At 36.7% G+C, this 17,021-nt stretch overlaps 1 protein-coding gene across 1 annotated transcript; it reads left to right on the plus strand.

Moving 5' to 3' along the window:
• Positions 1-444: 444 nt before the first annotated feature.
• MS3_00001487 (uncharacterized protein) lies at positions 445-16,806 on the plus strand. Its single transcript, XM_051208952.1, has 5 exons — positions 445-716; positions 3,036-3,723; positions 6,439-6,567; positions 7,844-10,890; positions 11,254-16,806. Exons 1-4 carry the CDS (start codon positions 712-714, stop codon positions 8,234-8,236), a joined length of 1,215 nt encoding a protein of 404 aa, XP_051074361.1. The 5' UTR covers positions 445-711; the 3' UTR covers positions 8,237-10,890; positions 11,254-16,806.
• The last annotated feature ends 215 nt before the right edge of the window (positions 16,807-17,021 follow it).

Here is a 17,021-nt window from a genome sequence, read left to right on the forward strand (position 1 = left end):
ACGAATCTATTTCTCCTCCTTTTTAGCCATATATATAATTATGTTTAGCTTGGTTTAGGGAACTGGGAATATTCTTAATGGCTTCTCCTTGTTCAATGACATAATACTTATGCCGCTGCTGTAAAAAGGCTAAGCAGGACCGATGTTACCAACTTATGGATTACACACGCAGATGAATCAAGAACATCAATCTGAACATATTCAAATAATTCTATCATATGTATTTCGATTTTAATGACCAGGTTTATACAACCAATGAAATAGAACTATCTTACTAGGATGCTGATTTCATCAAAGGGGGAGAGGCAAAATTGTGTCCGATGTACACACTGATTAAATAACATAGGGGGATGACTTTTAACTTGGTAAAATTTAAGTTAAGAATAGATGAATAATATTGAAGGCTAGAGAGTTCATCGAATGAATCTTTAGCCAATCAGAAAGATAGAGATATGTCTAGATATCTCACTTGAAGTCCATGGTCCATTGAGTGCTGCATGTTTTAACATTTTTCTCGTCCAATCAAACACCGGGTCAGACCCCATTGAGGCCACTTTGCAAATAAACATTTTCGTCTACGTAATCGTGTGGATAAACGTTGGACTTAACCACATATTTGGTTAGCTGAAGTCGGAATTCTTGTTCTCTTTATGGATAATTAAGATTTATTGAGCCATATTACATCAAGGATATTTGCGTTTGTGTATAACCATGTTGTGAGTTAAAACGCTCAAATTATTCAGACTTTTATTACCAATGTTTATAACGTTTTTATGCCAGAACACTTAGTTCTACGGATTATTGTTTACATAGCCGGTTAATCTATTTTCTGAAACAACAAACTCTTGATTTACATGAGGTTTTTTGATGAATATTTTTTGTCTTAAATAACTTACTGAGAACAATCAATTTGGCAAGTAATCCATTTTTGGTTAATTACACCTAATCACGATTCTTTGATAGTGAAGATTCATACTTCGCTGAATATTTTGGAACAAATTTTGTCGTTCTTCTGTGAAAGGGTAAATGTACATGCCAAGCTTAGATAATAGCATCCAGTATGTCAACATGGTGGACCTAGTGAAACTAAAGAACGAATATTGCTTTCTTTTTCCAACTTCTGTTAAACAGAATACTTTTATTTCTCTAATAAATAGGTTCGAAATGATATAGATAGCTTTGGAATGCGTACAGATTACCAAGAATATGGAATTTACTGAAATCTCTTTTATTACCTAAAAGACTAAAAACATCGGTACTGGTTGTTTAGAGTACTTTAGCTCCTTAACTGTGGGATTCGATAAAGTTACACATCCATTACTTCGATTGCAATTGCGACTGATAAATACCGCTAAGTAATCTAAGCAGAAGAGGGCGCTTCATACATCGTCCAGGATTTTTGGTGACGATTGTCGTCAGACTTAGTGGACGGTTGTCTGTGTCGATCGATTCAAGTATTTGCACTCAACTTGTCTCTTAATTTGGTTGCATATGTAGGAAAGCTTTAATAAGGACTCGAGTACATAGACTTAGATTTAATTGTGTACGACACTAACCTCGTCACAATTATCACTAGATCAGCAAATCAAAAGTAAATCTAGGGTACTATATATAGGATCAATTGAGAAGGAAAGACTGACCTTCCATGACCAACATTTTCACGCCGTATTGTCCACGTCTTGTTTTTTTGTAAAAACGCGGCTTTATGAAAATCAGACGAGTAAAGAATCCTCTAATGTGACTGTATAACATTAAGCTTTGGAATCATTGTTAGTCATTTGTCACTGAAACAAATATTTGTGAAACGGGATTATAATTGCAGTGGTTCGAAATCCTTATTCTAACTGTATGGAGAAACCAATACTCAGTAGGTAAATTGTCACTTCTGAGATATATTTCTAGTTAGTTGATTGTTACCATATCAGGAAATATTTACTGCACATTTCATGATAGTTTAAGTTTAGTCTTGCAGCACAGAGCATGTCCTTACACACTTTTTAACCTTAGACTGAAATGTATAGAGATCTGGGATTTTCTGTGTCCTTGATTTTAATATATAATTATTGGCTATAACCAACTGTTCAGTCACAGCGTAAAACCTGGTACGTATATACATGCCTTGTTAGGACATACGAAATTTGTTTTCAAAACGAGCATCTATTTCGTGGCTTTATCTAAAGTCTGATTTCGGTATTGTACGGCTCGAATCCGTGTTTTTGTAGAAAGGTTAGTTTAGTATGATTGAGACTTCTTTTGCTTAGCTTGATATCAAATTTTCATGCTTTGGTAGTTCGATTAATTATTATAAATCATTTTCATTTCTTAATTATTTATGTTTGCGTTCATGTCCTACTTTAAGTATGTTGTGACCAAACCATTTAGTGAATCTAAATTCTATCCATTCGTGTCTGTGTACTAGCCATCGTTTATTTAGATTTTAAATCCTTTAGATGGGCTATTTTTTGCTTCAATCCTAGTGAAATAGTAAGGTTTGTTTGATATTAGATTGTTAGATTATTATAAGGAATAGTTAGGAAACCGTATACCTGTTTTTTTCGAACTATACTCATTAAATAGGCATATGTACAATCTTAAAGAAATGAATAATCTTTCGGTTTTTAATTCATGCACATATGTGCCTGGTCCTACGTTGTAGCTGACTGACTGATCCGGGATTATAGACCTATTAACCTGCTCAGGCATCATTAGCACTGAGAGGCAGATAACATAACATCAGTTTCTCTTAAGTGACAGATTAGTGTTCATAATGTGTGATACTCTTGTAAACGAAGTTAACAAAATGTCATTTCCAGTCAGTAATCCTAATACTATGCATCCCAAGTAAAAATTCAAGTTGTAATTGTCTTTTTATTTTTACCTGAACCTGTTGGGAGTGAAAAACTTTTTTCAAAGATAATGAGTTCTGACTATTCCTGTGTTATCATCATTAATATATTTATGGAATGTTCATCCTGTAGTTATCAATTCCATTAACCGTACATGATGTTTTTTCTCCGTTCACTTTTTCTGAAAAGGCATTCTCCACTTTCAAATCCTTTTCCAAACAATTGTTCCACGACTACCACATCGGAATGTGACGAATGTTTTAAACCAGATCTTACTGTTCTGCAGTCTGCAATACCATTCCTTACAAAGCCATTACTAGCGATTGCAGGCTTCTCAAATACAAATGATATTCCAGGGTCTACGCCCACATCATTTTCTATCCAACCAGCATCACGAGTGCAAGCTCATCAGCAAAATTTAACATTCGGAAATGTAAACAGCCCTAACTTATCAGGATCGTCCTCATTATCATCATCTTTAGTTTCTCTACATTCCGCCCCCAACAGTTGTGTAACTAATCAACAAATCTCGACATCTCCCGTATCTGTACACTCAAACCATGTTTCCTCTGGCTCCAGAGATTCACGGTGGCTTAAGCTGCGTGTATGTACATCAGTTTTGGGAATATCTAACTCACCTTTGCAAAATAATACTATCAGATCTGAGAAAGAGCCTATGGACATTGAAAATAAATGTTCTATAAAGTTAGAAGACACTAGTACAAAAAATGAGTGTTCATCTACCACAAGCTGTCAAAATGAGAATGAATCAAGCTTTCATTGCTGTGTTTTGGGAAGTACATGTCCTTACGCCCACCCACCTGTAACTGTACGAGTAGAAAATGGCTATGTAACAGTATGTTACGACTTCATTAAAGTGAGTGTGCCCGTACTGTTCAGTTATACAATGTTTCACTTATAATAGTACACTTGTATTGTTTTTGTAGTGTTTAGCCACCAGTTGTGTTGTGATGTTTCGACTGATTTGTTGTGATCTTGATGTTATTTATTGAAACTGAATAAAAGCCGACCTGGAGAAGCAAAATGTCCCATAGACGATTAGATCACTGGAATTCTTTGACATGGTATGTGATATATATATATAGCTCATACTATGTAGTCGTTAGAAGTACTGAAACGATTGACTGTTACGACGTAACTTTCTAAGAAGACTGAGCATTAGGTGGCAAAAATCCTTCTTTAAGGGAATTTCTTTGTTTACTGTAGAGATAATTTGGGAGCTGTTCAATCGGTTTCAATCAGTTAAGCAGTGTCGGGTGATCCGAATAATTTGGCTGTTTGTTTAAGGAATTATTTAAATGAACCATTGATGATCTGCTTCCGAATTTACTGGAAAGATTTTCTATTTGGTTAACTCTTGTATAGTTACCGAAACGTATTGTCGATTAGGAAAGTTGGTGTTAGGCATCATGTATCACTTGTCACTACACTTTTTGTTGGAATTATTTGCGTGGGCTATGTATGTCGAGAAATGGTAGTATTTCTCGACCTTAAGGCGGCATTCGACTCTGTTGATCGTGAGGTTCTATGGCAGTGTTTGTCACTGAAAGGAGTACCAAAGAAGTACATTAACCTTATAAAGGCTCTCTACTCGAACACAACTGGTAGAGTGAGAGCTTATGACGAACTGTCATCAGAATTGATTACCTCAAGTGGTGTTCGTCAGGGCTGTCCACTCTCCCCATTCTTGTTCAACTTTGTCATGGACGTACTTTTAGAGATAACACTCTCCTCATCTGAATTTCCAGGGGTTCAACTTGTACCGGGAGGTTCACTTGTTGACTTGGAATATACTGATGACATAGTTTTATTTGGTGAAGACGCTGACAAAATGCAGAGTCTTCTGACCACTCTAAGCAACAATGCAAGCATGTTCGGGATGCGATTCTCTCCCTCGAAATGCAAAATGTTGCTTCAGGATTGGGTTACATCGACACCCGAACTAGTGATAGGGAGTGAAGTAGTTGAGTGTGTCGACCGCTTCACTTATCTTGGAAGTCTCATCAGCCCTTGTGGTTTGGTGTGTGACGAAATCTCAGCACGGATACAGAAGGCTCGACTAACTTTTGCCAACTTGCGTCATTTGTGGCGTAGGCGAGATATCCGTCTATCAACCAAAGGACGTGTTTACTGCGCAGCAGTTCGTTCCGTCCTACTTTATGGCAGTGAAACATGGCCGGTAAGAGTAGAGGATATTCGTAGGTTACTAGTATTTGATCATAGATGTCTTCGAAATATTGCTCGTATATCATGGGACCATCGAGTAAGTAACACAGTTGTTAGGAAACGGGTACTAGGTAAGGATGGCAAATCAATTGATGAAGTAGTGAAACTTCATCAGTTGAGATGGCTGGGACACGTGTTACGTATGCCCAACGACCGACTGCCTCGACGTGCTATGTTCAGTGGTAATGGAGTAGGTTGGAAGAAAGCTAGAGGCGGCCAAACCAGAACATGGCACAAGTCCATGAAGTCACTGACAAGTGAACTGAGTCATGTTGGTAGGTGTAGACTACCTGGTTGGGGACCGCGAGATGATAGCAACTGATGGTTAGAGACCCTGAATGACATGGCTCAAAATCGTTTGCAATGGCGCAGGTGCATCCACTCTCTGTGTTCTCCCAAATTCTAATCTTCTGAATTCTTCATGTCCCTTTTTTCCTCTTTCCAAATTTATTTCACTGGATTATGCTCTTTAAATAACATCTCCAAACCCTAATCTTCCCAATTACTGCTTATACTCTTATTGCCTCTACCACTACGGGATTTGAATCGACAACTGCATGTCTGTGCTAATGTGGTGTGGCAACTCGAACTGGTGTACGTACGTACGAAGTTCTACGTTGTTACTGACTGACTGACTGATGTAAATGTAATTATCAATTCCATGGGACTCGAGTTGTGTATATAGCTATTATCAAGAGATATATTTGGATAGTGTTTATGGTCAAATTGACTGTAATGTCTTCTTGAATCTTCCTTACTGTTACATTTATATGTACACATATATATCGTAACTTGTACATTGGTATTCTAGGCGGGGTTACATATTATAGTGCATTAATTGAGCTATATCGAATTTTTTTGGATTTTACTGTGATAGGTAGGTCGGTTGGAGAGTGGCCAGACCAGAAGCAACAACTATACTGTCCGATGTCGAAGTTTTGCTGCCTACAGTACTGGGATATGGGATAAGTAGAATGTTTTTTTCAGATAAACAGCACCTCTGATGATTCAGTTTCCTCACAACGATATGAGGTGGAAATCTTTCTTTAAGATAGCATACTTACCCTATAAGATTTCTGGTGCCATAAGGTCTTAAAAGCACTGAGCTAATACCCCCAAAACTATTCGCAAATAGATCGTGTGTGGCTGGCCTTCAACAGCTGTCCTTGGGTCAACTGTTTTTTCAGGTTCTTCAAAAAAGTATTCTGCCACAGCGTAAACAATCAAGAAGTTACAAGTGACATACCTTTAATAGCGCTCATCATATGTATTCGTTAGTCCACATTAGCATTTAATGTGTACCATTCTGTAATTTGTTCACAAAGTCGCTAATTGTTTGTTTTAGAGGAAACTCTGCAAGTTTTCTCACTGTAAATATTATCACCCCCCGCCACACCAAATCGAAGCTATTATTAAACGTGGCGATGAACAAAGGAAACTATTGGAAAATCAACAACGTTTGTCTGAGTTAAGAGTAAGTTAACTGGTAATAATCTGTTTGGACCAGAGACTTTTCGTACTCGTTGGTTTGAATAAAATGTTGGTTTATTTTGTATAAATTTCTTGATTTACCGTCTATGGTGGTGTTGCCACAAAAATGTTTCTGACTGATCTGCGGATTTGTGCAGACCTCCAGTGATAAAACTTCAACTTGCGATACAATCAAACTGTACGCTAAAACTATTGATATCCGGCTTCTTTGTAGTTTTAATTGAGATCATGAACCGATCAACGTTAGACTACCATTGAAAATCTGGAAACACTGAACGGCCATTTCGTTCCATTGTGGAACTCAGCAGTGCACATCCATGATCCCTCACGCGGGACTCGGACCCAGGACCTCTGGTCTCGCGCGGACACAACCAGTAGATCACTGAGCCGCAATCCAACGGAGTTAATATCCAATGTCTTTGTAGTCCTATGTAAATTTAAGACCCATCTACTTACTAAATAAATACTTTTCAATTTACTCCACATCTATGGTTGTTCATTGTTTTGACATTGGTTCTCTTGAAAATATTGCATGATATAGCGTGTATATTTACCTAAGCTGTTTGGTCCGTTGCTCCGTCCCCCCTCTTAGTATTTTTGATTTTTCCTGATTCACATCTTTATTTTGAGTGAGCAGTACCAGTCTGACCTTAAATGAAGGATGATTCATTGACATATATGGTAGATTAACTGCCTGTCTATCGGTTCGGATCCAACCCATACAAGCACCCCTTTTTATTTCATATTACTGACCATTATTTCTGTCGACTTTGTGTGTGCGTATCGACACTTATGTGTTGTGTGTGTTAGGAGTGCATAACTATTAACCAGGTTCTGTTTTTTTATGTACTAAAGTGTACTAACGACAACAGTCACGACACAATAATAATATTATTATTGTATGAACCAATAGTTATTTTATCGCATTCAGTACTGAAATCGTAATATTTTTGTGTGGGTGCGCAGCATATGTTTGTATATGTGTATACTAACATCTTAATAGAATTTTCAACTCATCTCTACTTGCCATAAACTAAACTATTTTTTACTTCTAATGATATGGTAACTTCATAATCTGTTTTATAATAGCTATCTGTGCCACTGCTGTCAACTTAGACCGTTGGGTAGTATTTTTTAAAAGTGGATTATCTGGTCATTCGGAATATTTTTAAATTTTGTCAGTGTATCAATGGACAGTTAAATATGAAATTTTCAATCCTAAACATTTGATCAGATTTATTTTGTACTATCCTAATTAGACTTCCAATCTCATTTCGATGCAACCGCTGCAACAGACGCTACCGACTGGTTTACCCATTCTCAGTTCAGTAGCTAGTTGCCCTTCAAGTCTTAGATGGCCACCTACTACATTACTCCAGTCAACTGTTGGGGGATCAGTTTATGGAACATATTTAACTCCTCTAAATTCTGTACCTGATCCGGCATCTCTTAGTGCATCAGCATTATTAGCAGCGGCAGCTGTCCTACAACAGGCAAATCAAGTTGCCAGTGTGTTACCAACATCATCTACATTATCTTCATGCTCAATATTTCCTCATGATTCGGTTATTTCAAAGTCAACAATCAATAATGATACGACCTCATCAGTTGATTCTGAGGTGAGTCACAATTTTAGTACTGATACTTCATAATGGCTTATAGATGTTCATATTTGTATTGATATATGTTATTTGCTCGTATTCCTTGATGTTGCTTCGGTTTGATTCATTGTTAACATGTGTTTAGTGTTGTAACATCTTGAAAGCTAAAGCATTTGTATTTTGCTCGCATATTTAGTTGTTTATTTGTTTTAAGGGTGGATTCTGGGATCATTGTTATCAAAAATTATGGTGAATGTATAAACACACACTACAATTTATTGTTTTCAAGTAGTTTATTGTTCAGTAACTTTTTTTTTCTATCTTAAATCTCGAGATTAGTTAGATAATGTTAGTTAAATTAAATTACATTGTAGAGGAAAAGAGACTTTGTTAGAGAGAAAAATCCTCCAAAATGAATGTTTATATGATCATATTTTTGTGGGAAAAGAATTTTGATGAGGGAGAGCTAACTCTCCCCACCCTCGGCCATACCAGGGCATTATCTTATTATGTAGTATCCAGTTAAGCTACCATGCTGCTGAATATTTCTAAGCTATTTATTATGTCTTCTAGAAGTCATGTTTGACTGTTCATCACAAATTGCCAAAAGATGGCTTTTAGTGTGTATAGTTTCGCAGTTTACTTGGAATTATTATTATTGATATAATAGCGTATTTTCCTGAACACTTTTTCAGTGTTATATCTAACAAACATAGTCTCTTGTTTACCCACATTTTTTAATACTTTAAAGTATGCCAAATAACTGATCTTTCTTTCATTTTGACGTGTACTAAAATATAACAGTATAAATTTTAGGTAAAAATGACCTTTAATATTCATGAAGATAAACCTGATCAAAATATCCTTCGTAATACTGTAGTATCGAAATCGATAAAAATTAAAAAAATGATTGACTTATGACTATTTAGAAAGAACAGTAATTCAACCTAGTTATGTATTTCAAATAATATTGTGTATTTATAGACAGTTGATTATATAGGTTATAACTAATCGAGTATTTTTATATAGCCTGTATCTATTCATTTCGAATGTATACACGCTCTATGATATTATTTCATCTGTTTTTTGCATGTACGATAGCTAATTACATTCTAGTCTGAATGTTAGATATTTTGCAGTCATTTACAATCCAGATGACCCGGTTAGTTTGAATGCTTTTATTTTCATATACACAAATACTAAATATTGTGCATGATCATTTGGTTAGGTTCAATCCCTAGTTTAATCATTATATCTGTTTTGATTAATATATTATCATCCTTTCGATGAGTTTTTATTCTTAACAATATTTATCGACTAGTATTCAAAGCATTTGCTCAATATTTATATTTCAGGTCCGGTTCCAGGTGCATTAGGACATCTTTCGTCTGGACTATATGGAACCAGCTTTTGTTCACAGAATCCAATGACCAATGTGGCCTACATTAATGAAAAAGGCCATGTAAGCCTGTCTTCTTCCATTTATATTATGACATGAGCTTTCATTTTAGACTAAATTAATAGTGAAGTTAATCGACGCGCACAAATAGTGTCTAAAACGATCTGTAGTGGCTTTAGGTAGACATTGTTCATTTAGGTTGGTAAAATTTATAACCATATTATACAATGTGGTTTACTTGTTATATGCTCATATGTATTAATCAAACTTAGTATGTCTTAGGTATTTAAGGGGCTAAATTATAAGGTGACACTTATGTGTAAGTTTAGTCGAATAATATTCAACTACGAAATCTTAAAAAGTGAACTTGGAGTTTATAAATCTAAATGGTTAAGCAGATGAACCACGGTTTTATGTTTTTACAATAGGAAATATACACTAAGCTGATTCCATGAGAAATTAGTAGCATATCATTTGCAGTAAATGTTGTATACTGTTGATTATATAAAATTATGTGGTTATCAGGTTGTATTTCATTCTCGTACAACCTTTAAAATGAACTATTCAGCTTACTGTCTAGCCTCACTTTGTATTTGTTAAGTCCCAATAAGCATAATGAATGGTAACTTTGGGATCCATTTATGAACCATTACTAAACGTATATTTTTATCGTGTAATTGTTAAATAACTAAACTATTCATATTCATCTTATTATCAGCTTTATTTTGACCTATGAACCATTATTATACGTTTTACCATTCTTGAATTATGCCCTGTCTATTAGTCACTGCCTCCCACATTCACAGCCACATTTGGCCAAATCTTGTTTTCTATTTTATGGTACGTTTGATTGGTATATAAACCCCGTATGCTTGAGATACATGATTCATATCGCAGACGTTCGGATTGATGTTCTGGACTTAATTGGCTGGGCTAGACGGAAAGCAGGACCAATCAGGACTCTAGACTGCTCATACGGGTTTACGCGTCCTTGATCCAATCGATAAGTCACTGCTCTCTAATTGGCGGTATCGTTACTTATCCATTAACAGGGCACTCAAGCAACAAGTATAACAGTATTGTCGTATAGTGTCTTTAAATCAAAGGATGAAGTATGTACTGTTTTTCATCAGTGAAGGTGAGATGATTTGTTGTTTTGTACTCTGGTTTCATGAACAATTCATACAATTAAAAGAATATTCTCGGAATTGATTTCAGTTGTTGGAAACGTTGCCAATATGTCGTGATTTTAAAGCTGGCAAATGTCGTCGTAACTCAGAATGCCGTTACGTTCATCTAGTTGACGGTAAGTAAAATGTTTTATACAAGTTTATTATATATATATATATATATATATATATATATATATATATATATTCTGTAGTTTTATTTACAATAATTAAGTCTAGCTGTGCTTCACTTTTTCACATCGACATTATGGATACTCCACTCCTTTTGATTCTTAAGTAAAAGTAATTTCCCGGACAGAAACTGAAGGTATTCACTTTCAGACTCAGTACTAATATGTCGAGATTACGTAACTGCAACGAGATTTACTGCGAGACCATCCAACACCTTAAGGTTTACTTTTGCTCTATTCACATTTATTTTCCCTCACTGATTATAATGTATAATGAGCTAACATTACTATTTTTCCCCAACTTAATAGAAAATGTGGAAGTTAATCAAGGACGTGTGACTGTATGTCGCGATGCTGCTAAAGGTCGATGCACACGTATACCATGTAAGTATTACCACATTCCTTTGTTCGCCATTTCGGCTAATCGAAGTATGGCATTGAATTCCGCTCTGGCCAGTGTCACAGGATTTCCTACTATCTCCACACTTTAGAACTAAACCAGTAATACCTCCTGAAAAATGTTTCTCTACCAAACCTCAGAAGATATTTAGGTGTTTTTTATTTTTAAGGATAGATATATTTAGATAAAACTGTCCATCACATGAATTTTGATTTCTACTTTGCCTGAAAAATAGATATCTTCTACTAATTTCATCTTTTGAATTTATCTTTCTTATTTTTGTTTTGATCAATGTTTGTACTGATGTTTATTCAATAATCGAATGTCTTCCTCTAGGATTTATAAGAACCAAAACTGAACTGGCTTATTTGCCGTCAATCATGTCTTCTCAACGTTATTTTTTTAAATTTGTCTCGTTCTAAAATTTATTCAGTATTTTGATCTTTTCTTTTACTTTAACCAATTATTCAGTTACAGAAGGAATTAACTGTTCATTTTGTATAAAATATTAAAAAATGGAAGATAAATGGATGTCATACACTTCCTTTCATTTCAGTTACTGTATGTTTTTTACTGTTAAATGTTTGGTAACCTTGAAGAACTTTTACGAAAACGTAGACATGTCTTTTCGTTGATAATAATACTAACAGGAGTTGATCTAATTGTAGGTTACTTTCAATTTAATAAGTTGACAGTGAGATACTGATTTAACTTTGTTTTTTCTGTCTGTATGTTTCAAGCTCAACCGATATTCGCTTCATGATCTTGTTCACTGACTTTTTTGTCGAAAAATATTTCTATATTATTCACTTCTCTCAATATATACAAACATTCACAATTTAGATTCGAAACCTCTTGATATACTTGTTATTAAAATGATCAATACGAAAATTATTACTATAATTATGCTATATACAATGTTCCGTTTTTGTGGTTTCTAGTACGATAAAATTATTTCTTATGTAGTTAGTTCGTAATCACACTTTTATTTGTGAGTCATAATTACTTATTGTGTAAGTAGTCTTTGAGTCCAAGCGCTGTCTGTGCTAGGTTCTTTGCACATATTTTTGGTTTAATTATTAACGTTATGATTAAAAGCAATCGGTGGTGGTGTGTTTAAATGTTTCTGAGTAATATTAATTAAATAATAATCGGGAAAGATCTACTCATCTTCAATGTCTAGTGTATTTACATAGATTTTACATCGTATGATCGAAAGTATTGTTTGTTTTCTTAGTTGGTAAAGAGAAACTCTCAAGAGTAAATGTAAAAGTCAGGAAAGACATATCTTTTACTAAATCATAGTTCTATGTGAATCACGAGCTGCAAATATTAACCAGTATCAATGAACGTAATTATTTCTTATACTTGTAATATTTATTATACAATTTGTTCCACCAGATAAGCGGTAATCGAGAAAATTTGTGATAGTAGTTTGCCTTGGATGACATTCAGAGAAAAATGTGAAAAGCCTTATAAGGTAGTTTGGTAATAAACACAACAAAAGTAAGATCATCCCTACACGGTTATTCGAGTATAATCCCTAATTAAATATTTTGACAAGGAACAAAAGATGGTGAACTGATTATGACCATGAGATGGCGGAGATTTGTAGCTCAGGTGGATGATTTTGATCTCTGAGCTGGATGGTTTAGTCGTGGAGCTTTCATCGTTCTTCTGAACGACATCGTCAACACAAATTTTAGGTAGAAGTGAAGTGTTCGAATTTCTCCACACGTGGTGACTAATTTGTGGCCATTAATGAAAAGTGTAGGATTAGAGGAATTGACGCTATAAAGATTATACATGCAAGAAAGTTCGCATAGTTCTCTCAGAACATCAGTCTGATGTCACTCACGCAATACTATCATCGTCTGAAATCAAGAACGTTATCAATGTTTCTTACCGCTGTGCATAGTTAAGCTTCAGAGGGTCAATACACACTAAGAAACTTGGACAACGTACCAAAAATAAATGTTTCAACTGTATTGGATGGTTTTGCGAGCAATCTAGCCGAACTACTTATAAGTAAGCAAAACTGTGCGAAGTGTACAGATGAAACGTATGATATTGGGCTGTGACCGAAATCAGCATCATTGTAAATTACTTGTCATTAAGAAAATTCTACACATCGGTCATATTGCTTTCTCATATTGATATAAAACTCAATAGAAGTGTTATTCCATTTCTTTTATCCCCTATCTATAAATGAAGACAGTTATCTGATACATGTCACAACTAATTTGGTATATAAGTGCCTTAAATTGACGGCTATCTTCAAAATTCAATTTGGATCTGTTATTTATTTTATTTATTTGAACACATAAATATTGGTACAAGAGAGCGCCAATATATATGCGCCACACAAAACAATGAGAATGCGAAGAGAAATAGAAAAAAAACTGAGGAGCGCAAAAGAAAAACAGAACACTAACGAAGAGATTGGTGTAATGTAGTGTGGTAGTAACGAGGTACAATCAGAAGAAATTTTTCAGGTAAGGGAGACACAACCACTTTTTATGAAGAAAGTAAAAGAAGGTTACAGCAGGATCGCCACTGGCTTCTATTCTGAGCCATATCTGATAACGTCTCTAGCCACTGTGTTGCGCTATCTCTCGGACCCCAGCCAGGGAGTCGTAAAGGACCAAAAGAAGTCAGCCCTTTGCAGCTTTCTTTCATGCCACGACACCATGTCATACACTGACCACCTCTCCGCTTTTTCCAACCAGTCCTAGCGTCGGCAAATAATGCACGACGTGGAATTCTCTGGGACGACATTTGTAGAACATGTCCAAGCCACCGAAGTCGGTGTTTCAAGATGGTGACACCAATTGTATTATCGTCTCTGTGCCCGAACACACGATACCGAACCTCTGCATTACTAACATGGTGTTGCCACTGGATGTCGGCAATCCTTCGGAGACAACGATGATCGAAGACAGAGAGTCGTCTAACGTCCTCAACTCGGAGAGGCCAGGTTTCACAAGCATGGGGCGAAACTGCTCTCACCGACGCGCTGTAGATCCGACCTTTTACTTACTTAGGCCTGTTACTCCTCGAGAAGGAGCATAGGCCGCTCATCAGCATTCTCCATCCAACCCTGTCCTGGGCAATCCTTTCTAGCTCCGTCCAGTTGTAATTCATCGTTTTCATATCTGCTTCTATTATCCGACGCAATGTTTTCTTTGGCCTTCCTCTTTTTCGCTTCCCTTCAGGATTCCAAGTTAGGGCTTGTCTCGTGATGCAGTTTGACGATTTGCGTAATGTATGTCCTATCCATTTCCATCGTCTTTTCCTAATTTCTTCTTCAGCTGGAAGTTGGTTTGTTCTCTCCCACAGAAGGCTGTTGCTGATGGTATCCGGCCAATGGATGTTGAGTATCTTGCGTAGACAACCATTTATAAATACTTGTACCTTCTTGATGGTGGTTGTTGTAGTTCTCCAAGTTTCAGCTCCATACAGTAGAACTGCCTTGACGTTCGCATTGAAGATTCTCACTTTGATATTGGTTGAAAGTTGTTTTGAGTTCCATATGTTCTTCAATTGTAGGAATGCGACTCTTGCTTTGCCAATCCTTGCCTTTACGTCTGCATCTGATCCTCCTTGTTCATCGATGATGCTCCCCAGGTATGTGAAGGATTCTACATCTTCCAGAGTTTCGCCATCAAGAGTGATTGGATTACTGTTCTCCGTGTTGTATTTGAGAACCTTGTTTTTCCCCTCGTGTATGTTGAGGCCTACTGATGCAGAGACTGATGCAGAGACTGCTGCTACACTGGCTGTCTTTGTCTGCATCTGTTCGTGTGTACGTGATAGGAGGGTTAGGTCATCTGCGAAGTCCAAATCGTCTAATTGATTCTGAGCTGTCCATTGTATTCCTTGTTTTCCTTCAGATGTCGAGGTCTTCATAATCCAGTCGACCACCAGAAGAAAGAGGAAGGGAGAGAGTAAACAGCCTTGTCTGACTCCGGTCCTTACTTGGAATGCATCTGTCAGCTGTCCTCCATGCACGACTTTGCACTGTAGTCCGTCGTATGAGTTCCGGATAATATTGACAATCTTCTCAGGAACTCCGCAGTGTCGAAGAAGTTTCCATAATGTCCTGCTATCTACACTGTCAAATGCCTTTTCATAATCAATGAATTTGATGTATAGTGACGAGTTCCACTCAACTGATTGTTCGACGATGATCCGTAATGTCGCAATTTGGTCTGTGCACGATCGATCCTTACGGAATCCAGCTTGTTGATCTCGAAGCTATGCGTCTACTGCATCTTTCATCCGATTCAGCGACACTCTGTTGAAGACCTTCCCTGGTATTGACAGCAGTGTAATGCCTCTGTAGTTTTCACATTTGCTCAGATCTCCTTTCTTTGGAATCTTGACGAGGTGCCTTTCTTTCCAGTCCATCGGCACTTGTTCCTCCTCCCAAATCTTTTTGAATAGTAGGTAAAACATGTTTGTGGTTACTTCGATGTCTGACTTCAGTGCTTCAGCTGGTATGTTGTCGGGCCCCTCTGCTTTCCCGTTCTTGATTTGTCTGACGGCCATTCTGATTTCTTCCGTCGTTGGTGGATTGACATCTATAGGAAGATCTATGTGTGCTGCTTCGATGTCCGGTGGATTCATTGGAGCCAGCCTATTCAGGAGTTCCTCGAAGTATTCTACCCATCTGTTCCGCTGTTGTTGAAATTCGGTGATTGGCCTGCCTTCTTTGTCTTTGATCGGTCTCTCTAGTTTAATATATTTCCCTGCTAGTTTCTTCGTTGTATCGTGAAGCTGTTTCATATTTCCTTCTCTCGCAGCTTTTTCCGCTTTCGTTACTAGTTCTTCCACGTACTTCTTCTTGTCGGCTCTAATGCTCCTCTTCACTTGTTTGTTTGCTTCTATGTATTCAGCTTGTTCTTGGACTTTCTCTGCTCGTGTTCGGCTGCTGTTAATTGCTGCCTTCTTGTTCTTCCTTTCTTTGATCTTGTCCAGAGTTTCTATAGAGATCCACTCCTTATGATGGTGTTTCTTTAGGCCCAGAACCTCTTGACACGTTGAAGTTAATGCTTCTTTGATGCCTTTCCAGTTGTCCTCCATAGTAGTTTCTTCTTCTTTCAGTAGATCTTGTAAGGCTTGGAACCTGTTGTTGAGAGCTATCTTGAATTCACTGAGTTTGTCAGTATCTCGAAGGAAGGCTGTATTGAACCTTTGTAGTGCTGTTTGTCCAGTTCTTTTTTAGCTTCAGTTTTAAATTGGCTACAACTAGGTGATGATCTGAAGCTATGTCAGCACCTCTCCTGGTTCTCACATCTTCCATTGTCCTTCGGAATTTTTTGTTGATGCAAATATGATCTATCTGGTTCTCTGTAGTGTGGTCCGGTGAGATCCATGTAGCCTTGTGTATACGCTTGTGTGGAAATATTGTGCCTCCTATGACCAATTTGTTGAATGCACATAGATTTGCAAATCTTTCTCCATTTTCGTTTCTTTCACCCAGTCCATGTCGTCCCATAATATCTTCATATCCGGTGTTGTCTATTCCGACTTTGGCATTTAGATCTCTCATTAGAATGGTGAGGTCATTTCTTGGGCATTTCTCTATGATTGACTGCAGACGCTTGTAGAACTGATCTTTAATGTCGTCGTTGCTATCATTGGTGGGTGCATAACATTGGATAATATTGATTGT

This window comes from Schistosoma haematobium, chromosome 1, assembly GCF_000699445.3.
Source record: "Schistosoma haematobium chromosome 1, whole genome shotgun sequence".
NCBI classification, from domain to species: Eukaryota; Metazoa; Platyhelminthes; class Trematoda; order Strigeidida; family Schistosomatidae; genus Schistosoma; species Schistosoma haematobium.